The following is a 25366-nucleotide window of genomic DNA, read 5'->3' as shown; positions in this document are numbered from 1 at the left end:
GTTAACCATTCCCTCCTCATCACCCTTTGTTTCTATAACATGAAGGTCTACTGTTATTTTTGTTTTTCCTATTACTTCCCTGGCTGCTCCTTTACCAGTCCCTTCTCTCATTCGCTGTTAAAGGCTGGAGTTGCTCAGATAATTACTCTAGGGATTCTTGTTTCTACTTGCTATCCTAGCTCACTAGGCAATTTCATTCATGGCCACATCCTAAATTATAAACAATCTAGCTTTGTGTGTTTTCTTTCGAGTCTCTCCAAGAACTCTTTGACTTGACATCTCCATGTTAAAGTTTGACATAGACTTCTAATACAATGTGTCCAAAACTATACCCATAATCTTCTTCCTTTTACCCCTACTGAGTCCTGAAACTCCTGTCATGATCCTTAGCTCACTGAATGGCTTCACTGTTTATCAGGTTTACCATGACTTCCTTCTCCATATCTATCCTGTCCTTTTAAAAATCATACCAAATCTACACTCCAAATATTTTCTCAACACACTTCTTTCCATCCTCATGCCACCATTGTCTCTTATCTGGAACACTGCAGTAGCTTTCCACTGGTGTATAAACATCTACCCTTGTCACCCTCAAATCCATTTCCCCAGAGCGTTTAGGAGATCTTTATAGAAAATGAAAATCTGGCTTTGTTGTCTCATTGACTAGGACCCATCAATGATTTCTTGCTCTCAGCAGCTAAATCCTGAGAACACCTTGTAAGGCCCTGAATAATCTGCCCATTCATCTACTTGTTTCTCCTTTACCTTTCTCTGAAAAAAGTCTTTTACTCCTCTTTCTAGGTTCAGATTTTGTAACACATGGAAAAGAGGCTTTCCTTCAGTCTTTATATGGGATTAGATGAAATGTGTATACATAGGACCCCATCTTTTCCTTTGGTAGCACTCAGCATACATAAAATTATTTGTTTAAAGTCTATATATCTTGCCATAAGCATTGTGAGTTCCAAGAGGACAGGGATTGTGTCTCTCTTGTTCACTGCTCTGTCCTTAGTGCCTAGTACAAAATGAGTGCTTAAAAAACATTGAAAAAATGAATAGTGAAAAAAAATGAATATGTTCAGAGCCTGACTTTGCTTTTGAGCTTCTCAAATATAACGTGGCATTTGGTAATAACTAAACAGTGCTCAATGTGCTGGTAACTGCATGCAGTAACAAGCTACAGCAGGGAGAATGTGAAGAGAGCAATGGTACCTTCTCTTGCTGATATTGTCCTAAACAATTCACAAAGGTCAAATGTGCATGAGAAACCAGTTGAGAGAGTCCATCACTAAGGACTGTATTTCACTATTTTTATAATTGTTCTTTTTAAGAGTAAAAATGAAAGCTTGTGCTTCCTAATTAATAATAACCAAAACAAACCCACTGTTGTCAAATTGTTTCCCACTCATAGTAACCCTGCAGGACAGAGTAGAAATTCCTCATAGGGTTGTACATTTTTCCAGACTGCCACATCTTTCTCCTGTGGAGTGGCTGGTGAGTTTGAACTTCCTACCTTTGGGTTCATTGCCAACTTTCTGGCTCTCAGCCAGGCACTTTAACAACTGTGCCATCAGGCATCCCATTAATTAATGATAATAACTTTAATATATTTGTTCTAAATAGTTACATAAAGAGGAATAATCCAAGCAAATTATACGGAGACAAAGATGAGTTTCTACTCTTTTATGTTGTTGTTTTTATTTGCCGTTGAGTTGGATCCAACTCATAGTGATCCCTCCTTGGGTTTCCAAGGTGGTATCACTGTGGAAGCAGATTGCCCAACCTTCCTTTTGAGGAGTGGCTGGTGGGTTTGAACCACCAGCCTTCTGATTAGCAGTTAAGTGCCTTAGGCATTATGCTACCAGAGCTCCTACTTTTTTTTATAAATTATTTTTATTCTTGAGAATATGTATCAAATAACATGCACCAATTCAGTAATTTCTACATGTACAATACAGTGACTTTGATTATGTTCTTCAACTTGTGCAACCATTTTCACCCTCCTTTTCCGAGTTATTCCTCTCCCATTAACTCACTCACTGTCCCCTAAGATTCCTATCTAATCTTTTGTGTTATTATTATTTCGATCACATTTAGATTTTAAAAGAGCACAATGCTCTTTACTAATAGCAATCTTTACTAATTAAGCTAAACTCTGGTGGTAGTGCCTAAGGCATTTGACTGCTAACTAGAAGGTTGGTGTTTCAAACTCACCAGATACTGTGCAGAAGGAAGACTGGACAATTCTACTTCCATAAAGATTTACTGCCTCGGAAACCTAAAGAGGGTCACGTTGAGGCAGAATCGAGTCAATAGCAGTGGGTTTTGTTTTGTTTTGATTGTTTTTAAGAACTTCAGACAATATTTTTAGTTTAAGATTTAAAGATCATCTCAGGGCATTCGTTTCAGGGGTTCATCTGCCCTCTATGGTTCCAAAGTTTGAATTCCATGAGAACTTAAAAATATGTTCTGTGTTTCCCCCTTTTAATCAGGGCTTTTCTATGGAATCTTTGATCAAAATATTCAGTAATGATAGCTGGGCACTGTGTTGTCTCTCCGTTCTCATGACAAGAGATGCAGTTTTTCGTGGAGGCAATTAGCCACTTATGTTGTTTTCTCCTTCAGTTCCTGACTCTCCTTCTTCCTCTTTTGCTCCAGGTAAATGGAGTCCAATTATTGTAATTTGAAGTGCCATGTGCAAGCTTTTAAGACCCCAGGCCCTACACAAATAACTAGGAAGCAGAACAGAAGCACTGAACATGTTATTAGATGAATTAACTGGGAGATGATATTTTATTTTAATTTAATAATTTAGAATTGTCTTTATTAAAGTAATAAAAGTAGTAGATTAATGAACGCAAAAAGATGTAAAGAAAACTTAATTTTCTTTTCTAACTCCCATCCAAATTTACTGTCCTGAAGTCATCAAAGTTGACAAACTTTTTTATATTCTTCAAGATTATTTTTCATATTCATATGTGTTGTTGTTGTCAGGTAACATTGAGTTGATTCCAACTAATAGAGACTTGATAGGACAGAGTAAAACTGCCCCATGTGATTTCCTAGACTAGAATTTTTATGAGGGCAGATCACCAGGTCTTTTCCCCTATGGAGTGACTGGTGAGTTTGAACTGCTGACTTTTTGGTTAGTAGCTGAGTGATTTGGTTAGTAGCTGAGTGGCACCATTGTGCCATTAGGACTCCTTCACATTCATATAAACATATGGAAAAGTTTACAAATATATGTAAGAAGCCTTAGTTGTTGGTTATTAAAAAATATGATTAACAATATACATTATTCTGCAACTTAGATTTCCCATTGAACAATAATCACAAGGACCTCTCTGGATCAATAGAGATCTAATTCATTGTTTTTAAAATAGACAATTGTCCATATCAATGGTAACCACAATTTATTTAACTGTTCTGTAATTGAAGTTTGTTTAAATCATGTCTAGGATTTTGTTACTACAAGCAATGCTGCAATAAACGTTTTTATATAAATAACCTTAAACATCAATGCCTTTATTTCTAGAGGACACATTCTCAAAGTGCTGGGACAAAATAGATGTGAATTTGTATTTTAAATGTAATAGCTATTATAGATTATGTTCCTAAAGTATTGTTGTATTTCATATTTCTAAGACAGCTGACTGGGCCCCACCCTCTCTCTCACTGTCACCCTCTCTGACTCTCAGCACTGTTTTCCTTCCAATTCTTGGAGTAATACTTCTGCTCTAATGAAGCAGTGCTCCTCACCATGGTGACCCTCACTGCAGGCCTATTGGTTTTCAACTCTTGGTTACCTTCCAAGTCTCCCACTACAGCATGCCTTAATTTCTGGATGACCTCCATACCACAGGGCAGTCTTGGCAGTACTACTTGCCAAATATTTTCACTCCATCATTTCCCTGCTGTGACCACCCAGTGCAGATGTGGGGCCACTCAGCAGGAAATGTTCCTCCCTAAGTTCTAAACTGAAAGTAGTGCGTGCCCAAGTCCCCTCTGCTTTTGGCTCTCCTTGAACTTTGCTAGGATTTCCTCCTTCTTAACATCACCACCCAATACCTCAGGCCAAGACCTCAAGACAATGGTACTATGAGCCTGAAAGAAACAGGCAGTTTCTTAAGTCAATCTCGCCTAGTCTTTTCTCTCCCAGCTGCCATCTTCCCTCACAGTAACTTCTACTACAATATATCTTTCTTATTATTTACCCTAAATATGTTTCTTTTTCTAGATGGTGCCTGCCCTACTCTTCCCTGAGGAAATAAGATGCATAGTCTATTTTTAATGGCAAAAACACTAAATGGGAAGAAGCAAAACCTGAATAATCAGAGAAAATGTACATCAGGAGATATTTCAAAAAATGTGTCTATTATACAGTTAAGCAGATACACCTCAACCAAAATACTTACCCAATAATCCTTCCATGAAAATGTAGCCTTAAAATTACCTTGCTTACCCACTCCCTGACATGCCTCTAATGAGACCTATAAGCAAACCAAACTCACCACCAACGAGTGAAGTCTGACTTATAGTGACCCCTCCTTGGATTTCTGAGAAGTAGATTGCCCTATCTTCCTTCCAAGGAGTGGCTGGTGGGTTTGAACCTCCAATCTTCTGGTTAGCAGTCAACTGCCTTAGGCACTAGGCTACCAGAACACCTTTATTTCTCTCTTTGCTCTATCTTCTAGAACCTAGGCTTCCCTAGAAAAAATTTTAAACCTATGCTGTTGTAAGGTTCTCCATATAATATTTTCCTTCTCTTTCAAGAATTTTTCTTTAACACATATTACCAATTCCCAGAAACATGTTCATCCTCTAGTTGCATTAAAATATACAAGATCAAAAGGGCAGCATTTGCCCAGGGATAAAGCTCAGAAACAGGAAGGAAAGAAGAACTGATGAAAACAGAAAACACAGGGAAGAAGTGAGAAGAGTGCTGTTCTGTTGTGGGGACTATGGTCAGTGTTACAAAACAAGATGTGTATGAATTGCTAAATAGAAAACCAATTTGCTCTGTAAGCTTTCACCTGAAATACAACAAAGAATTAAATAAATAAATATTACACAGGATTTCTTTCCTTGTACATTTTCTTTTCTCCTTTTCTTTCTTATTTTGAGATCTCTGCTGTGATTCAATCATCGTGATATGGTTAGAATATTTCCTCAGACGTTGTCCTCAGGGACAATGTGTGGATAATACACGTTCAGGACTTTTGCATGTTGAGAAGTGACTTACTTTTGCTCTAGTAGATGAATGACATCTTGGTAGAATTAGGTTCTTTTTTCTCCCTCAAGTTACTACAGACACCACTCTGCTGTTTTTGAGCTTCAGGTATTACAGAGGAAAAGTTTGATACTCTTCTGTTCCTCTTGTCTTTGTAAGTACTGATGTTTTTCCAGTGTGGAATCTGTTAAGATTGCTTTATAACATTAGAGTTTCAAATATTTCAACTAGATAATTTAGGGGTAAGTATCAACAACATCTTTCACTAAGGTACTCTGGTGGCACAGTGCCTGAGGAATTTGACTCCTAACCAGAGGGTTAGTGGTTCAAACCCACCAGCCACTCTATGGAAGGAAGGTGGGGCAATCTATTTCCATAAAGATTTCCTGCCTTGCAATCAACTCAATGGTAGTGAGTTTTTTTTTTTTTTTTTCCTCCCTAAATCTTTCATTAATTCGGCCTCTAGTTAAGTGAACCACTTCAGTCTGCAGACTTAAGTGTTTCTTCATTTTATGTAAAATTTCTTCTATTATTTTACATTTGTCATTTTATCCAATTTAGGCATTAATTTTTTTCATTTTAGAACTCAGGTTGCTTACATATGGGGGCTTCTGCATCTGTTCTCTAACTTACTCTCTTTTCTTTTAAAATATGAATATGTTAGTTTTGCTCTACAATATTAGCTTATATTGCTTCTGTAACAAATTATCACAAATTTAGGTGCTTAAAACAACACAAATATATTTTCTTTTATTTCTATAAGTTATATGGATCTCTGGCCTAAAATCTAGGTTTTGGCAAGGCTACATCCTTTGCGAGAAGCTCTAGAGGATAGTTCATTTATTCGCCTTTTCCAGCTTCTAGAAGCTACCCTCATTCCTTGTCTCCAGGTCTCTTTCCTCCATTTACAAAGCCAGCAATGTTACATAGTTTGACCATTCTTTTATAGTCACACCGCCCTTCCACATTCGTCTTCTTCCCTCCTTTCCACTGTTGAGGACAAATGTGATTACATTGAGTTCATGTGGTATTCCAAGATAATCTCCCAATCCCAAAGTCCTTATTCAATCACATCTGCAAAATTCCTTTTGCCATATGAAGTAACATCCACATGTTCCAAGTATTATAACATGGACATCCTTAGGGGGCCATTATTCTGCCTACTGCATCTTTGTTGTGACATCATCCTTTCATTTCATCTTCCAAACCTCTATTTCAGTAATAAGCAATAATCATTTTAAAGATAGAAAAGAATGATGAGTGAAAGGAGAACTTGAATCAGCCTAATAATAATTTCCAGGGCTGTTTGCAATTATGTGTTTTCAAAAGTAGCTTTTAATAACCTTCACAGAGCATATCCCCTGGTCCAGCATACTCTACACTCATTCTGGTGTTACTATGCCCTGGACCACTAACTACATAGTCTTCTTCTCTTACAGAATCCAGCGAAAATGAAGACAAGAGTGCAGGTGCCTCAGGGGAGACACCCTCCCAGCCTTATCCTGCACCAGTTTACAGTCAACCCGAGGAGCTGAAGGAGCAAATGGATGAAGCGAAGCCAACTAAACCTGAAGAAAGTGATGACCCAGACCCTTTGCCTGATAACTGGGAAATGGCCTATACAGAAAAGGGTGAAGTCTACTTCATTGAGTGAGTTTCATACACTTAACATTGGCATCAAAGAAACATAGCAATATACAAATGATGTAGCAAACAGAGATGTGTTTACCTACAAAAGCAAATATTAAATTTTATTATTTCTGGCATTAACTTCCCTCTTTGTAAGAGAATGGGATGATGCCCTAAATATAGTTTGAGTCTAGAATACATCTAAACATGATCAACAGCCTTTATTCCCCAAAAGTTGTGCAAGACTCAAAGAGGAAAAAAATAGAAACTAAAGTTTTCAGGACTGACACTGAGTAAAAAAATATGTAAACTCATTATTCAAGAAAAATATTAAAAATGGATACCCTTTGCCAAAATAGAGTGATTTATGACTTAGATCTCTGTAGGCAGAACTCAGTTGTGAAATTGAAATGTTACCACATACCAATATTTAATTCTCACGTGAAGTTGGAAATTTTGATACATGTGGCACAGGGAATACATAATTAGGTAATTACTTGGTGCTCCACTAGACACCAACATGGATGAGAAATTCAGTGCTTTCCAGAAAATGAATCACTAACATTCACCTTTTAGCAGATCTTCCAAATTCGAGAAAAAATAATAAGAATATCTTGTATTATATCTTATAGCTACAATCAACACCCCAGATGCATCTTATATCCATTAAATGAAGAGAAAGATAGAAAATCGGGGGGGGGGGGAATGAGACAAGTTCCATTCTCCAAGTATTAATATCTAGAAACATAATTTGGTATTGATAAGCACAAGATGGCACCATTGCAGACCAGAAGTGAAAATATAAAACCCTAACTGTCAGGGTACATACTGGCCAATAATTAATAAATTATTGATGTTCCAAACAAGGAGACAAGATTTACACACTTTTATATTTCATGGTCCTGATTACAGTCCCTAACCATAAAAAGCTCTCCTCCCATCTCTCCTCCCCTGTGACTACTCCTTGTCTGTATCTTTCATATCTCTGTATTCCTGTCTGCCCTGCTTTTCCTCTATGTGAATGTTGCCCTTCTGATGTCTCATGGTTGATTGACATGAGGAGTGCATGCTAGATCATTGTTGTTGTTAGTTGCCATCAAGTCAGTTCCGACTCATGGTGACCTTATGTATAACAAAATGAAACATTGTCCAATCCTGTGTCATCTTCCTAACCATTAGTATGTTCAAGTCTATTGTTGCAGGTGTTGCTAGATCATTAGTGCTTTTGAAAGGCAAGCAGAGGGTTTTATTTGCTTGCTTTTGTAATTTTCTTAATTCTCAAAGGGAGGATGAATTGATAGTTTTAGGAGTAGACATAGGTTGAGGTGAAAAAATAAGGACATAATGTAGGAGACAATTGCACTTGTGGCCAGGAAGCTATTGTTGAGTGACACTTGTCCAGAGGCTAAGGTGAATGAGTAATGGCTGAAGTGAGTTGGCAGCAAGACAATGTATGAGGCAGGAACAAATGAGAGGCTGGCCAGCTCAGAGTTTACTCCACAGAATAAGGTATTTCTCTACCCCACCCTTTCTCCTGGATAAGTATGGGCTTCTTGTTTCTTTTCTCTAAAAAGCTTACCTTTGCATCTAAAGATTCAGGGTGAGTCGTTAAGACATCACAGAGCAGAGAGCAGAGTGGTATCCATTCCCACCAGTGCTTCAGTTTCTGGCCCAAGTGTCACTCTGCTTTACTTTTCCCTCTGTTTTCCCTGATAGTCTCCTATTTTCACTCTTTAATCTGTAATGCCCCTTCTTTTCCTAAGTTTATTTGACAAAATCCAATTTTCCACCCACTGTTACTGATCTGAAGGAGGTCTGGTGGTGCTGTGGTTAAAGCATTGGGCTCCTAACTAGATGGTCAGTGGTTCAAACCCACCAGCTGCTCTGTGGAGAAAGATGAGGCAGTCTGCTTCTGTTAATACAGCCTTGGAAACCCTATGAGGCAGTTCTACTCCGTTCTGAAGGGCCGTTGTGAGTTGGAATTGACTTGATGGCAGTGCCTTTTGTTTTGGTTACTGATCTCTGAGTAACTTTTCTAATGATGTCACAATGAATTCTTACATGCATAAACTCTAAGTCCCTTAGCTCCTTGAAAACAGATAATAGTAAGAAGTGGAGGGAGCATGGTTGGGCCATAAGGACCATGAAGAAAATTTCATGCTAAAATAGAGCAAGATTTAGAAACAAACAAACAAACAAAAAAGGTAGAATAATACAAGAGGAGGGTAACACAGGGGAAAGGTACAAGAAAAGAAAAAATAGAGATGAGATTTCTGAAGTAAGGAGAGCTGTGAAAACTTTCTTCTGATGCAGATATTGTGAAAATCACTTAGAGTAATGGAAGTCTCCCTGGCAGGTAACAGTCTTCATCAAACTTCACCAAATTCCATCTCCTATGAAACCAAGATCATAATAAAAGGGAAAAGAGATGAAACAAAGTTCCCTTCAGCTCTGTGTATAATATTAAAATATAAATTTCTAAATAAAAGAGGGAGGGGAACTCTACATATGCTTAAATGTTAACTTTAAATATATAGAGAGAGAAACAGTACAATTGTATTTATTAGTTTTGTATGCAATAATTTTATAAATTATTTACTTGATTGGTATTACAACATAATTTATATGGCCCAGTCCTTTGGAAGTTCTGTATTTAATAGATTAAGCTTTGTTTTGTGTTTTTAATTGTTCTCAATACTGGTGAACATGTATAAGAACTCTGCTTTCCCACACTTTAAAAGCTGTTTCTTTTGATGAAGGATAAAAGCAGATTCCTTTTATCATTTACAATGATATTTAATGAGAAAAGGTGAATATCTGAGAAAGTGTCTTAAAACAACAATTTTAAATTTTAAGTCAATGTGCTCTTTCAAACATGTTTTAAAGTATGTATAATGTCTTCTTATGTTTAGCAATTTTCAAAAGACCTTCAAATGCATACTATCGTTTAAAACCAGGAGTTTCCATGATTCTTAACATCATCAGTAAGATTATCTTTTATAATAGACAATATATCCAAATTAGTAATAGCAGTTACCATGTGGTGAGTGACTACTTTTTTCAGGCTGTGTTCTGTTTACGCTAACAATGTTGTTGCTTTTGTTAAGTGCCCTCTAGTACATTCTGACTCATAAAGTCCTATATGACAGAGCAGAACTGCCTCGCAGGGTTTCCTGGGCTGTAATGTTTATGGGAATAGATCACCAGGTCTTTCCTCCTGCTGAGCCATGGGGGGGCATTGACCCCCTCAACTTTTGATTAGCAGCAGAGCCCTAACCATTGTGCCTAGGACCCCTTTCCCTAACAACAGTCGCGAGTTAGACATTCACCCTGTGCTCCTTTAGTCCTCAGTTCAGGAGACTGAGGCTTGGAGAGTCTTTGGGGATATAACCCTTGGTAATATAACCCAAGGGGCCCTGGTGGCACAGTAGTTGAGTGTTCAACTACTGATCAAAATCTCTGCAGTTAGAATCCACTATTCACTCTCTGGGAGAAAGATGTAGCAGTCTGCTTCCATCAATCCTACAGCCTCGGAAACCTATGAGGTAGTTCTGCTCTGTCCTGTAGGGTCACTATGAATCAGAATCAACTCAAGGCCATAGGTTTATTTTTTGATTCTCTTTTAATATAACCAAGATGTGACAGATCTAGGATTCTATGATTCCATGTAGTCAACAACTATTACTTTTGCCAGGAAGCATTTTAAATCCTGGGTGTACAGTACTGAACAAAACCAACAAGGTTTATACTCTTATGGAACACAAGGCCCCAGGGTCTTTGCTCTCAATCAATTTGCTGTGGTGCCTGTTTTATCCACATGACATCGTAGCCACCTATAAAGCACTTGCTTTATCCCCATTTTATAGATTGTATTCTGAGCCACCCTTGGGCAAATTAACATTCCCAAGGTCACATAACTCTGTCACCCTAAATATCCATTATTCCATACTACCTCCATTATATAAATAAACATGGACTGGAAAAAATAAATAAACTTTTACATTGCAAATGGTATTTGTTTTATAAGTTACTTGGCCAGAAATTCACTCTTCCAGAGGCTAAATGTTCCATAAAGAAGAGGTGCCACTGGGTTAATCTGGATTGACATGCTCTGGGAATATCATTAAATTACTTCTTTGTTTGGGAATCAGTTTAGTTAGTGACATAAAAGAGGCTGCTATTGCTTTGCTGAAAAACAAAACGACAACAAGAACCTATTTGTTTACTACCATTTTCCTGACTGGTCGTGAGTACTTGTGTCATCTTAAATAACAGATTTTAAATAGATTTTAAAAAGCCGACTTTTGAAACTGAAACTCACATCTGTGAAAAATGTCACGGCTGTCCATGGTTTCCGAAATCTTTGTCAGTTCTGAATTCACTTTTAAGTTCTAAACAAAACACACAATTAGTCTATGCTTTTTTGTGTGTGTGTTGCTACTTTTGTATTCCCTTAAGTGTCAAGTAAATCACCAATTACCATTTCTAATGAATTTTAAACTTTATTTATTAAACAGAAGATGAAATACTTGGGTAATTTATTGGAGAGATAAGTAAAATCAGGGGTTTTTTTTTTGTTTGTTTGTTTGTTTGTTTGTTTGGCATATAGCAATACCAGCATAATGTTTTCTCATTCTGTGTTGAGCATGTCCCTACCAGTCAATAAATTTGATCTAGGTTTACTTTCTGTAATTTGTATATATCCACAAACAATGGATATATGGAATATGTTTTTTTTATAGGTGTTTTTTTCTCTTGTACCTGCACAAAATTTCTATTCAATCTTCAGACAGAAAATAAGTTTTATAGACAAAACAGTATGTAACACACCCACACAAGAAACAAACCAATATTTATAATAACCCACTGTTGTTGAGTCAATTCTGATTCTTAGTGAACTGTATTGGGTTTGTAAGGTGGTAAATCTTTATGGAAGTAGATTGTCCATCTTCTTTCAGCAGAGTGGCTGGTGAGTTTGACTGTCAACCTTCTAGTTAGCAGCCAAATGCCCTACTCACTATGCCACCAAAAAAAGACAAAAAGCCCAGAACCAAAACCCAGTGCCATCGAGTTGATTCTGACTCATAGCGACCCCCATTGGGTTTCCAAGGCGGCCAATCTTCCTTCTAAGGATGGTGGGTTAGAATCGCCAATGTTGTGGTTACCAGTCAAATCCCTTAGGCACTGCACTACAGAGCTCCTTATTATGCCACCACAGCTCCTTGTTTATAATAAGCCCCTTTAAAATATGTTTTTTTAAGCACATAAAAGGCAATTTGATGAGAAATTTCTATATTACTAGCCTTAAAAATTTTTAGGAATATTATTTATGAAAAAATAATTACTATGGAGATTATTGACAATAGTTTTTTTTTTGTTTTGTTTTTAATGTGGATTACCTATGAATAATAGAAAAAAAATATTTAGTACAAAAGTTGAGTCAATTGAGACATGAATGAAACAATTTTCCATCGTTAATCCTCAACTGGATATATCCAACTATTCTCTTTAATAAGCCTTCCCTATGGAATGATGATGTAGAGGGGCTAGAAAAGCTTTGGGGAATGATTTAATCGTTCTGAGGGCTTTATTGACTATGGTTTAAAATCTCATTAATTCATATTCCTTTAAAAATACATAAAATACAGTCAATAATCTGTGTTATTGTCCTTGAAATTATGACTAGTACAATTCAAACCTAATATTGCAGACTTTTTAAGTTATTCAGTGGGCTCTAAAATATTTACCTGTAACTTGTTCACACTGTTTAAAACATTGTTTCATATACTCAAATGCCCTTGACTTCAAACTCCTTTTTTTCTTCTGAGGTAGTATTTTCCAGAATGAAAATACAGTTTGGCTAAAAGTTACAAACTGAACTTCAGAAATGGCTGTTTAGGAGGACTTTTAAATTCCAATTTATCTATCATTGCTTGAAGTCTGTTACTGTTTTTCAGAGAAAATAGAGCAAAGGAAAGGGGTATGCCTAAAAATAAAAATATCTTATTCCTTTAATAAATTTTCAGTGGGAGATAGATAGCACTCCCATTATTTGTGCTCTAGTGGAAATAATATTTTGATTCCACTGGAACAATGGGAGAAAAGGAAGTGAAAAGAAAAGCAGAAGGAAAGGAGAACATATCTTAAAATTTGAATTTAGTCTGTAAGGATGCACTTGTGTATACCTAGCAATTTAAATGGAGTTTGTATGCTGACTCAAAAAATAATGGAGTCAGGAAAAATAATAGAAGAAAAGGGGAAAATGGAATGAAGTATAGAGTGTGGCATGATCTGTAAGAAAATTTTAAGTTTTCCTTATAAAATACTCACCCATTGACAAAATTTTTATTAATCTACCCTAATTCTTTTATGCAAAGAAATAAAAAATAAAAAACCACTACCCAAACCACCTGCCATTGATTCAATTAGTAGAGCTTCTAAGACCTAATATTCATATGTATTTTGTAGAAATCAGGCTTTGAAAACTTTATTCTGGAAAAATACTTAGATTTGAATCAAGAAAATTTTATTTGAACATGATTTGATTAGAGAGTTCAAGTTTACAAAGATAGAATTTTCCAATGATATTATCCATGCCTACTCAATGGCAATGCCCTCTCTTTCATCTCTATGCACATGTATTTTAATGGAATGCCTACTAAATCGAAGGCATTCGACACTTACAAAGGACTTTAATTAAGTAGTGGAGTCCCTGGGTGCCACGAACTGTTAACTCCTTCTACTGCTCATCATAAGATTGGCAGCCCAAGTCCATCCAGAGGCTCCTTGGAAGGAAGGCCTGGCAGTTTACTTCCAAAAATTCAGCCACTGAAAATCCTATGGAGTTCTGCTCTGACATCATGAGTCACAATTGATTCCACAGCAACTGGTTTACTCTTCTCAATTAGAAGGCAAAGTTCTCAGATTCTAAACCACAGGCAAAGGAGCTAGAAACCAGATCCTTGCTTACCATCCCAGGGAGTAAAATAAAGTACCTTAGTATAAAAAGCAAATATTATGTTCAATATGCCTTTGGATTCAAATCATAAAAAAAGCTTGCTTGGACTTGAGAATATGATATATCTGGGTTTAACGCTGGTGGCATAGTGCCTAAGGCATTTGACTGCTAACCAGAAAGCTGGCAGTTCAAACTCACCAGCCCCTCCTCGGAAGGAAGGTTGGGCAATCTACTTGCATAGAGATACTGCCTCAGAAACCCAAGGAGGGGTTGCTATGAGTTGGATCCGACTCAACTGCAGTGAGTTTGGTTTTTTGGTTTTAATGCTAGCTCTAACTGTGTAACCTCAAACAAGTAACTCAACCTTGCTCCACCTTTGTTTCTCCATCTGTCAAAGGACTTAATGATAGTTATAAGATAATGTGTGAAGTCCCTAGTACAGTCGTTGACATAGTACACATTCAAGAATTGCTATGAGATAGTGAGAATAGCTTTGCAATGGTGTGCCACAATGTCGGTAGCTTTTCTTGTTGAAAATATTCTGTGTGGCATGAGTGTTTCCTAAGGCGTTATTATTTAACCTGCTGCTTTTGTCATTTGGCAAAGGTTGAGCTTGCAAAAGGTATAAAAATTTCTGATTCATTACCTATCAGCCTATCAAGTCTTCAAGGACATTCTGATGTGAATTTAAACTAGATTTCAGAGTCAAATGAAATTTCACTTCTGGCTCATTCCATTACCCTGGATAGACTCAGTCTATAGTTTAACATCAGAAAATAATTTTGAATATACTTATGTGATAAACCACTTTTTTAGAATTTTCATCTGGAATTTTTATGTGAAACTGAATGAACTCAAATAGATACTGATTTCACTTGATCTCTCACTTTTCATGATCATCACATTAAATGTATCCATAGAAACACATAAAGTGGTATTTTGTTATGATTCAAAGTTCCTAGAAAATATTCTTTCATTCCTCAGTTAGAATAAGAAAGTAGTTTCTTTGCAAGTGTGGCATTTTTTAAATGCTTTCTTTTTCTTCAGAATCAGAGAATATAACACTGAACCCAGTGCCCCAGGAATCCTCTCGTTCAGATAGTCATGACCTCTAACCAAGGGCTCCAAGTCTTCTTGAACTACATGGTTATATAACCTTAGCATCTTAGTTTTCTGTCATTTTTGACCCAGGTAACTTGGAAAGATACAGAAAACTCATGGCAGGCATCTGAATCTACCCTAGCTGTAGAAGTGGAAGAAAATCACCTTCCTCAACCATGAGGAACGGTGGCATGCAGATTATGAAAAAGCCCTCAGTGCTTCCATTTTATATACAGTTCCCTGCCCAACTTTTCATGGTGTTTTCAAACGGAATTGTTAAGGTTTAAAAATATACAATTTAAGGGAAGTGGAAAAGCCACTTTATCTGTTGTCTCCCAAAGGCATTTAAAATATCCCCTTTGTAAGGCATCTTGAGGGAGCATGCAAATTATAAGGCTGGTGAGAACCACAGTTGAGAAATGCTGTGTTGTATCCTTATGTGATGTTTAAGACAATTACTGTAGGTAACTGCTACCCACATTTCTTTCAGAATCATTTCAGAGGATCAGCTGAAAAATGCTGTTAACTATAAGAGACTCAATCTGTCAAAATATATTAAAGTGAAATACCATTAATGTTACTTCAACCTGGAAAAAAAAATCATCCTGTAATACAACGCTTTAAATAAATGCAGGAAAGCTGAAATCCACAGTTCTATACTAAATTAGTCAATATTTGAGACCCATGGCCATATGGCCCAAAAATGGTAATTTGACTTACTGCAGTGGCTTGGTAATGGCCCATGAATACTTACCATGGATAAGTTTGCTTTTGTGAAAATGTCTACAGGATCTAGAAATGACTCTTCTTCAGAATGGAGGAAGAATCTAGGAAGAAACAGGTATGGGCAAAAAGAAGAGAAATGTATCCTCCTTGCCCACATCTCAACCTTCCTCCCCACCACACAGAAACAAAGACATACATATGCATTCTTTGAACTGAGGCGTGTCTATAAAAAGCATGTTTGAAATGATTTCTTTTTTTTTCAAAATGAGAACACAAAGCACTGAACCCAGTGCCCCAGGAATCCTCACTCTCGGATAGTCATGACCTCCAACCAAGGGATTCAAGTCTTCTCTTCAGAGGAAAAGACTGGATAGCGGCATGCCTCTAAATGAGGGCCAGCACGAGATGAAAGCATCTGCTATACTTTATATTCTTCTGAAACTTGATAATGAAGCACCCTCAGACATTACAAAGGTCAATTTGGGAGAAAATAAAAGCTGGCATGGTCTCCTGATGATTTATTATTTGACCAAATTCACAGCCTTTATCTGATCATTGACTCGGAATTTATTAGAGCCCTGTTCAGAAGCGTCTATCACTGAGCAGCCTTTAAAGGTGAAGGGAGTAATAGGGAATATTTTCTCTTTACCTCACGTGAAAGTCAGAGATGAAAGGGAGTCTTTAGGAGTGGAATCTGTGTGTGGGACGAACAGTTAACGTGCTTCACCAGTAACTGACAGACTGTGGTTTGAGTCCACCAAGAGGCTTCTGGGAAGAAAGACCTTGTTAGCTTCTTCTGAAAAACCAGCCATTGAGGACCCTTATGGAGCAGAGTTCTATTCTGACACGCACAGGATCACCAGAAGCGGGCATCTACTCTATCTTAACTGGTTTCTTACTTCAGGAGCAGATACTGTATGTCTTAAGGGTCTTAATGTCTCAGGTCTCAAGTTAGAAATGGCATTACACATAGGCAAATGGGGTGATTATGTAGGAAATTTTTTTTTAATCAATCAATTAATTTTTTATTGTGATTTGGGTGAAAATTTACAGAGCAAATTCACTTTCCATACAGCAGTTCACATACACTTTGTCTCATGACATTGACCACAATTTACCCCAATGCAACAGCTCCCCTCCCACTTCCTCCCCATAGTTATCTCTTCCCAGTGTCCATCCCTCCATGGACTCCTGCCCCCTGAGCTGTCTCCCTGTGCATAAGCAGCCCTTCTTTCTCCCATGATTGTTTTCTCCAAGGAGTGTATCTACCTCAGGTGAATGTTCAGCTCATATGCCTGTCTTTTGTTTGGCTGGAAACCACAGGTATGGGTTCAATTCCAGACCTGAAGGGCAGCTAGGGGCCATAGTCTCAGCGGTTCCACCAGGCTCTATTGGACCAGCAAACCTGCCCCCCTCCCTTTTTTTTCTCCAAATGATTTTGAGTTTTGTTCCATATTGTTCTCCCTCTCTATCAAGGATCTCCTACATAGATCCCCTTCCAAGTGGATGACAGTGGTAGCCAGGCACCATATAATTCTTCTGGTCTCATAGTCATATAGGCTGCAGATCAGATGATGTACCAGTCACTCAGACTAATTGTTTCCATGAATTTTGGTTTTCTTCATTCTTCTTTACTCTGGATGAGGAGAGACCCATCATTGCATCTAGATGGCAGCTTGCTAGCTTTTAAGATCCCAGTCACTACTTGCCAAAGTAGGAGGTGAAACAATGTTTTGTATAGTATGTTATGCCAATTGAGTTTGATGTCCCCTGCGACTATGGTCCCAAGCCCACAGGTTCAACTACTCGGTCCCTCTGGGTAGCTGGCTGTGACCAAGCAGTGACCACAACCTTGCCCCTTGTCAGCTCTACTATACACCTGGGAATTCTGATCATTCACATAAACTTATAGGACCACTGTCTGCCAACCCTATACATGTTCTTGGATACACTCCCCACTTCATAGACATACCTAATAGTTCAGCCTGCCCACCCATCTATCCGCCTGTATACCCATGTTTGCCTTCACTGACAACACAGTACTATATGTACAAAAGGGGTCATCTTTGTTGTCTGTACCTTCCATGTACCTCTCTGTGTCTTTCTCTTCCTCAATGACACCATATTGGTCACTCACATTTGGTACATTGCCCTTCTCTTCACCCAAATCAATACTTATCTCTATCTATCTAACAGTGTTCCCTCTCCTTCCCTCCCGCCCCTGGTAACCAACAAAGAAAATTTCCTTCTTTAGATAAATCTTTCCTTGACTTTTACAATAATGGACTAATACAATATTTGTCCTTTTGTGATTGACTTATTTCACTCAGCATAATGTCCTCCAAGTTCATCCACGTTATGTGGTGTTTTGCAGATTCTACATTATTCTTAATGTTGCATAGTATTCCATTGTGTGCATGTACCATAGTTTGGTTATCCATTCTAATAAATGTTTTTGAAGAGTATTTTAACACCTTGGAATAGCTTTCCTACTCACCATCTAGGCTCCATCCTTTCTCTTTCCTTGCTTTAAATTCCCTTGATTAAGTATAAGACTTCAAATCGGTTCTTCCCAATTCAGTCATGCCTGACAAAGCAAAACCTGAACAACCTGAATTTGTAAAATGTGAGTGAACCTGGATGATAGCCAGAGCTTTAAAAATTACAGCTCAACGCCCTGCTAGAAACTTCATCTTCCTTTTAGGAAACAAGAACAGCATGTGCATTGCAAAGTAACCAAATCTCTTGAACAGCACAGTTGAACACAACAGTATCCCACTCAAAGATGGCAGCCAACTGTGCCATTCTGAATATGTATCACACTCTACAGTCCTGGCAATTAATCCAATTCCTGCATCGGGCTTCTAAAAGGTCTCACCACATTCCTTCCAAGTTTCCCAGTCCAGGGCTTTGACCTGAAACTTTTCCTGTTCCAGTTGTCATTCTGTTTCACCCAAATTTAAAAATTTCAGGTCTGCACTGATTTTGCTACATTGGCCATGACTGAATTGGTTCAAAGTCCTGATCAGGTGGGGCACTTAGTATCCAGAAATTTGCTCTTAAATATGCTGGCTGGAAGAATTCTCTGATTTGCTTTAACTGCAGATTTGTTCATCAGATTATCTCTATAACACTTGTGACTCTGCTGCCATAAAATCTCATAGAAGAGAAAACATGTGTAATTAACATATCATTATCATTTTAACCTCTTTACAGTTGTGTTCCAGAATCCCTATTATGTTGCCCAAATTTATGTTTCAAAACTGTTTCCCATTCTTCCCTTTTACTATCCATTATTTGATCTTCTGACTTTTTGCTGCATAGATCTATTTTCCCACATCTGTGACTTTGCTTGCTCTCCCCTCTCCACCACCTCCCCCCACCTTCCGGGTGATTCTAACTCATGGCAGCCCCATGTGTGTAGCAGTGGGACCCTTCCACTAGGGTTTCAACAGCTGAAGTTTTAGAAATAGATCACCAGACCTTTCTTCCAAGGTGCCTCTGGGTGGACTCAAGTGTCGCACCTTTTGCTTAGCAGCTGAGTACATTATCCATTTCTACCACTCAGGGACTTCTCTTTTCCCAAAGTCCCTCACAAATGTCACATTCTTCACAGTTTGTTCATTGATTGGTAGGTGAGCTCACTTGAGACTTATGTACACTGTAAAGATTTTAGCTCCTACTAGCAACTGTTGTTATTGTTGTTATTGAGTCAAACCCAACTCATAGCAACCCCTCCTTGAATTTCCGAGGCAGTATCACTACAGAAGTAGGATTGCCCAACCTTCCTTCCGAGGAGTGGCTGGTGGGTTTGAACCGCAACTGTTAGTGCTTCTTAAATTATGATGTATATAAGAATCACCTGCAGAGTGGGCCAGTGATGGAGATTTTTTTGCCCCACCTCCAAGATTCTGATTTTATTATTTCTCTGAGGACCTGGAATATGCCTTGTTATTGTATTGTTAATAAATTCACCAACTGGTTTCAGTGCAAGTGATTCTAGGATACTCTTTAAGAAACACCACTGTAAGAGCATCTCTCCTTTGCTTTTTAAATTTCTGACAAAAGATTTGTCAGAAAGCATTCTTCTTCCCCAAGTAAAAATGTCATTTTATCAGTAATTCACAGAAACTCCTTTCCAGACATAGTGTAACGCGAGCGTTCTATTCCCTACCTTCTTAGCTGGATTGAAAGTGTTTAGCTGGAATATAGCTAAATGTGAGTTAATGAAATTGCTATTAATCACTTTTTTTTTTTTTTTAGAAAATGTAGGAATGCCATGAAAATGCTGTAATTTTCATTACTTTTGCACTGCCTCTGCCAGCTCTGTAGTTAGAGTAATAAAACAACTATTTACGAAAAGGGCAGGTTTAAGATCAAAATAATTCTTTTGCAAAACTCAGAAAACAGTATCAGAGCCTGCGGACTGTGCTCTTCCAAGTGGAGAATCCTGTATTTGTAATAAATTCCTTTTGCTCTGGATGAGTTCTGCATTTTCAATGAGGTTAACTTGGCAACATTCTAGTTGATTTTAATAAAAATAGCTGCTTTGAGGACAGGGAGCTGAGGTTGCCAAATTTACAGCTGCCTTGCACAATTACTCTTACACCTCCTTCAGGGCTACTTAGAACCAGTAAGCAAATTAAGTGTATTGATTGCAATTTTGTTGGAATAACACCCCCCATTTTTTTTTTTTCTTAAGGAATAAACTTGATTCCTTTTAATATGTGTCTGTTCAGAGTGATCTCTTTTCTTTTCAGCCATAACACAAAGACAACATCATGGCTGGATCCACGACTTGCGAAAAAGGCTAAACCTCCAGAAGAGTGCAAAGAAAATGGTAGGTTATTAAGTTTTTATGGCATTTCAGCAATGCACTTTACAAATGTTTGTGTTTCTTAGAAGAGGGTCTCACCTAAAGAAGCAATAATCTGGTTGAAACAGTTTTATAGATAAAATATTTAGTGCTCAGAGAGAAGAGATAATTAACTCGGCATTTTAGCAGTGCCATGTGGTTTTGCTTTTCTCTCTGAGAAGACTGTGCTGAATATCACATCTCTGTCATCTCTGTTGGTTCTGTTTGACTCCTGGCCTGACTTTCTACCACCTACTAAGGACTTTTTGTTTGCAATATGTCTCTCTGAGGACTCTGATCTTTTAATTGGAATCAGATATGATGCATGAAGAAACAGCATGTGGAACTATGAATGATATTTGATTTTGTATTTAAAGGCATAGAATTCTGTCAGTTATTAAGCAATTGGTGATGTAAATATATCTATAGCTATATATATCTTAATATATTACATATATATATTAATACATTATATAGATAAATAATATGATATATTAAGATATATATGTATAAGTTAAACTATACTCTCCTTTAATCAAGTAACTGTTTACATGAATGTTCTTAATTATCTTCAGTACTATCTAGTTCCCAATGAAATAATATTGACTTCCTTAAAAATTAACTCTTTTTACATATGGGAAAGACTTTTTAAAGGAATTTGAAAGACTGTATGAACATAAATCTTATTTTTTATCAGCAGATCAATAGATGGAAATCTGTTCCTGATGATACTTGTAGTTATTAAAAATTTGTATTTTAATGTTAAAGGAACACTTATGATTTAGTTAGAATGATAACCTCAACCTTAAACAATTATCTAATTCTAAAAATCTTCTCATTTAATAATAATTCTGGTTTTTTCTGATATTATCTAGATAATTGTGTTTGCCCCTGTATTATAATATAACTGTTCACAGGTTAATTATACTACTGATAAAATTATAAAAAGCTGAGTTAAATTCAAACTAGAATATGCAGTTAATACAGTCATATTTAAAGTCCAGTTTTAATTCTCAATTACTGTATCTAATTGTATTGTCATAGCTCTATCTTTTTCTATTCTGTGTAATAGTCCAACTGTATGTATTTGAATCACAGAATATTATTATATGACCTGGACTTTTGAACACTATGAGACTATATTTCATAGACACTAATAAGACATGTTGCAAATTGTGATAGGTTATAAATTAAAATGACCTGATCTTTTATATCCAGGAGTTAAAATTTACTTATGCCACAGATGTAAAAAAAAAGTACATCCTAATTAAAATGAATTTAACAATTTTGCAGTTCTGTGACATATTGAACTTCTTAGCTGTCATGCTCCTTTGCATTGTTCATTTCATTATAAAAAGCTATTAAATTCAAATTTTTAAAACCTGGGGGAGATGTAGGCATAACATATTGGATAATTATAATATTTCAATGTTATCAGTTTTTCCCACATCTATACTTGTCAGTCTTCTCAGGATACTAGATGCCTAAATTTTATGTCAGTGCCTGTGAGCCATGTGTCATTGAAAAACGAGTCCTAGAATACAGTCTTATAGCTCATAATGCCATGTAACTTGATCAATTACTAATTATCCTCATTTTCTATAAAATTAATAATTCACAGAAGTTATCCCATGTATTTTTTTTACTTCATTTCAAGGGAAAATAACATCCAGTTAGTTAGAATGCTATTATTTTGGTCACATATTTTAAGGGTTTTGTTGTCTAGAAAATTTATTTAAGTAATATTTTTACTTCTATTTTTATTTTCTTGAAATAATAGAGATTAAAATTGCTTGTTTAAAATATTGTATGGAATGTATTGCTTTTGAGTCTACTAGATAAGCCAGGCTTGTTTGTATATATCACACTTCAACTTAGACCAAAGTTAGTGTAGTAATTTTTTTTTTTTTTTAATTCTGTAATGTATGTAAAACACATATAAAATCTTGTACAGGCTCCAGATGATGTTATTTTTTTTCCAACAAAGATTTACCCTCCCTCTACTTGGCAGATAGAGTAGAAAATAATTACCTTATATTCATCAGAAACTGAGCCAAGGTAAGGTTGGGTTGAGTTTGTAAGACCCAATGTATTCTAATTCTCCCCTGCTCCTTGGCCTTTCACCCACCAGGGCTTTCAACTAACAGTCTAGCGCTGTCAATAAATGTTTTCTGTAAAGGTCCAGGTAGTAAATATTTTCGACTTGTGGTTCATCAGGTCTGCCTCTAGCACAACTACTCAGTGTTATGTGAAAGCAGCCACAGACAAAATATAAATAAGTGGATGTGGATTTGTCCTGATAAAGCTTTATTTATGGACATTGAAATTTCAGTTTCATCTATTTTTCACCTCAAAAAATATTCTTATGTTCATTTAAAAGTGTAAAAACTGTTCTTAGCTCACAGACAATATAAAAAAATAGAGGTGGGCTGGGTTTGGTCCAAAAGGCAAGAGTCCTCTCTTTGGCTGGTATAGAACACCAGTATCTGTCTTAGTAGTACAAGACCACTGAAAATCTGCAGTGCTATTCATGTTTTTTTGTTTTGTTCTGTTTTTAGCTTAGCTTTTTGCTTGTAGACCTTGTAGCTTCAGAATTTGACATAAGTCTTTTTGGAATAATTGGTCGTGTGTTTGAGATTTCTCCTATCTGTAGTTTGTCGCTCCTAATCCCTCAAAAGGGAGCTCTGGTAGCATAGTGGCTAAAGCACTTGACTGCTAACCAGAAGGCTGGCTGTTCAAACTCACCAGCCACTCCTTGGAAGGAAGATGGGGCAGTCTACTTCCGTAGTGATACTGTCTCGGAAACCCAAGGAGGGGTCACTATGAGTCAGGTCCGACTTGATGGCCCATAACAGCAACAACAATCCCTCAAAACGGCTCAAATCTCTGCTGATTTCTCTGACCCCCAGCAACAGTCGTCTTGCCAATCCAGATCACTTCACAAGCATCTTCTCAGAGCCCAGTCAGCAAAATTACCTGCAAATTTTTCCCTCACTTCTCAGGGTGTTCTTTTCTCTAGAATCTTAGACCCTCTACACTTTGTTGCTTCTGGAATTCTCTGATCCCTTTAAACTGTTGATTTTTTTTTTCCCCATTTTATCTAGATTTTCTATATGGTCTCAGAGGGACCATGGATTTTCTGTAAACTACTCACCCTATCCTACCTGGAAGTGGAAATTTTAGGGCATTAATTTTAGAATTGCACATTTTAGATTTTACTAGGGTACTTTATTAATTCATTATTAATATTACAATTTATATCTTAAACCCTCAAGGTTGATTTTCAAGTGATTGTATATGTGTGCATTCATGTGTACATGTATATGTGTGCATATTCGTTCTATGTATGTATATTTGTGTGTATGTGTGTGTATATGGATTTGTAAATGTAAGAATTTTCAGATCTGTTTATATATGTGCATAAAGTTATTTCCTTGGTTAACTACAATAAGAGGAAGACAAATGAAAGAGAGATGGAAAGAGGTGCAACCTGATTTGTTCTTGGAGTAGAGAAAAAAAATGCAAATGTTTTCTTATTGATCATGAGGAGAAAAAGAGAATATGAATGACTCAGTATAAATGCTTGTTAAACAAGCCCATAGCCTACTGGCATGAAAGCAGTCATTTTGTCTTTTTATTAGAAGGTTAATACTGCTAGGAAACATACAAAAACATGCATCCTTTGTCTCACAATGTGGTTGAAAATATTGAAGTTGTTTTGGTCTGTGCATTTGTTATAACTGTGCATTTTTGGAGTTTTATCACTAGTCTACATGGCAGAAAAAAGTCTCCACCTACAACTGGATTCTAATATTAGTATTTGGGGGAGCGCTGTGTAGCAAACCAATAGTCTTTTCACAGTGCCACAGAAATAGCAGTTAACTGTTAAATATTTGCATGCAGAACCAGTTAAACTGTGTAGAAAGCACTTTCATATTTGTTCCCAGCCTTCAAAATCAGTGCCATGGCATTTCTCCTGAGACATTTCTAATCACAAATCTTCCTGCAGTGACACTTCCCCCAAGAATCACTGAGTTAGAGTGAATATCAAAAGTGATTACAAGCCTGGTAGGGCCATTATTCTCTTAAAGTTCAAATGTGATTAAACTCAGTAGGACCACACTATTGTATTCAGGAGAGGAAATTATGTAGCCTTTGGAATCAGAGAAACTCTATTCCAAACCTAAATGGTCACAGTGCTTAATCTCTAAGAGTCTAGGTTATCTTGCCTGTAAAATGGGAATGATACATTCCTCATTCAGATGCAGTTTTCACTTAAATGAAGCCCAGTGCTTGTTGCAACTTAGGCTCTGAAGAACCACTCATTTCCTTCTTTTGGACAGTGCTCTGAGCCAACAAATTACCCTTGTAGAAGACAAGGAGAAAATTCAGAGTAGTTGGCCAGTCTTGCACAGATTTGCATTACTCCAGGGTTTCCTGGCAAGATGGAAATGAACAAATCCACATAGGCTGAAACTATCCATGTAGCTGATGCTAGCTTGATATTCATAGATTGGGGCTTTTCCCCCTCCATTCTGTTAAATAGGTTGTAAATCCTCATGAAGTTATCATTAGAGCTGTAGGAATTGAGGACTTTTTTTTGTAGTCCATATGTATGAAATACAAATTGAGTTTTCACATGTTAATACAGAAAAAGCATCTTAACCCATTTATCTGCATGAGAACTGTGCTTCAAGTAGCATTAACCAATGCTTTAAACTAGGACTTAATCTATCTTTGAAAAAAAAAGTTTCCAAAAATGCACATGAAGGAAGAAGGCGTAAGCCTTATTGTAGTATTTGTTAAATGAAACTTTTTTAAGAGAAGGAGGTTGTTTTTCTATACAGCGTTGTTGTTTGTTGTTATG

General features: G+C 36.9%; 1 protein-coding gene across 1 annotated transcript in view; it reads left to right on the top strand.

Moving 5' to 3' along the window:
- The window catches only part of MAGI2 (membrane associated guanylate kinase, WW and PDZ domain containing 2), a 1828989-nt gene that overhangs the window by 1186774 nt on the left and 616849 nt on the right, over window positions 1-25366 (top strand). Inside the window, exons 5-6 of the mRNA XM_007945217.1 lie at window positions 6670-6880; window positions 20405-20484. Coding sequence (XP_007943408.1) covers window positions 6670-6880; window positions 20405-20484 — 291 coding nt within the window. The remainder of the gene's footprint in view (window positions 1-6669; window positions 6881-20404; window positions 20485-25366) is intronic.

The sequence above is a fragment of the Orycteropus afer genome, unplaced genomic scaffold (assembly GCF_000298275.1).
Source record: "Orycteropus afer afer isolate SDZICR_OR568_19922 unplaced genomic scaffold, OryAfe1.0 scaffold00007, whole genome shotgun sequence".
Classification (NCBI taxonomy): domain Eukaryota; kingdom Metazoa; phylum Chordata; class Mammalia; order Tubulidentata; family Orycteropodidae; genus Orycteropus; species Orycteropus afer.
The sequence above is the reverse complement of the archived record's forward strand: the minus strand, read 5'-3'. Positions and strand labels throughout refer to the sequence as shown.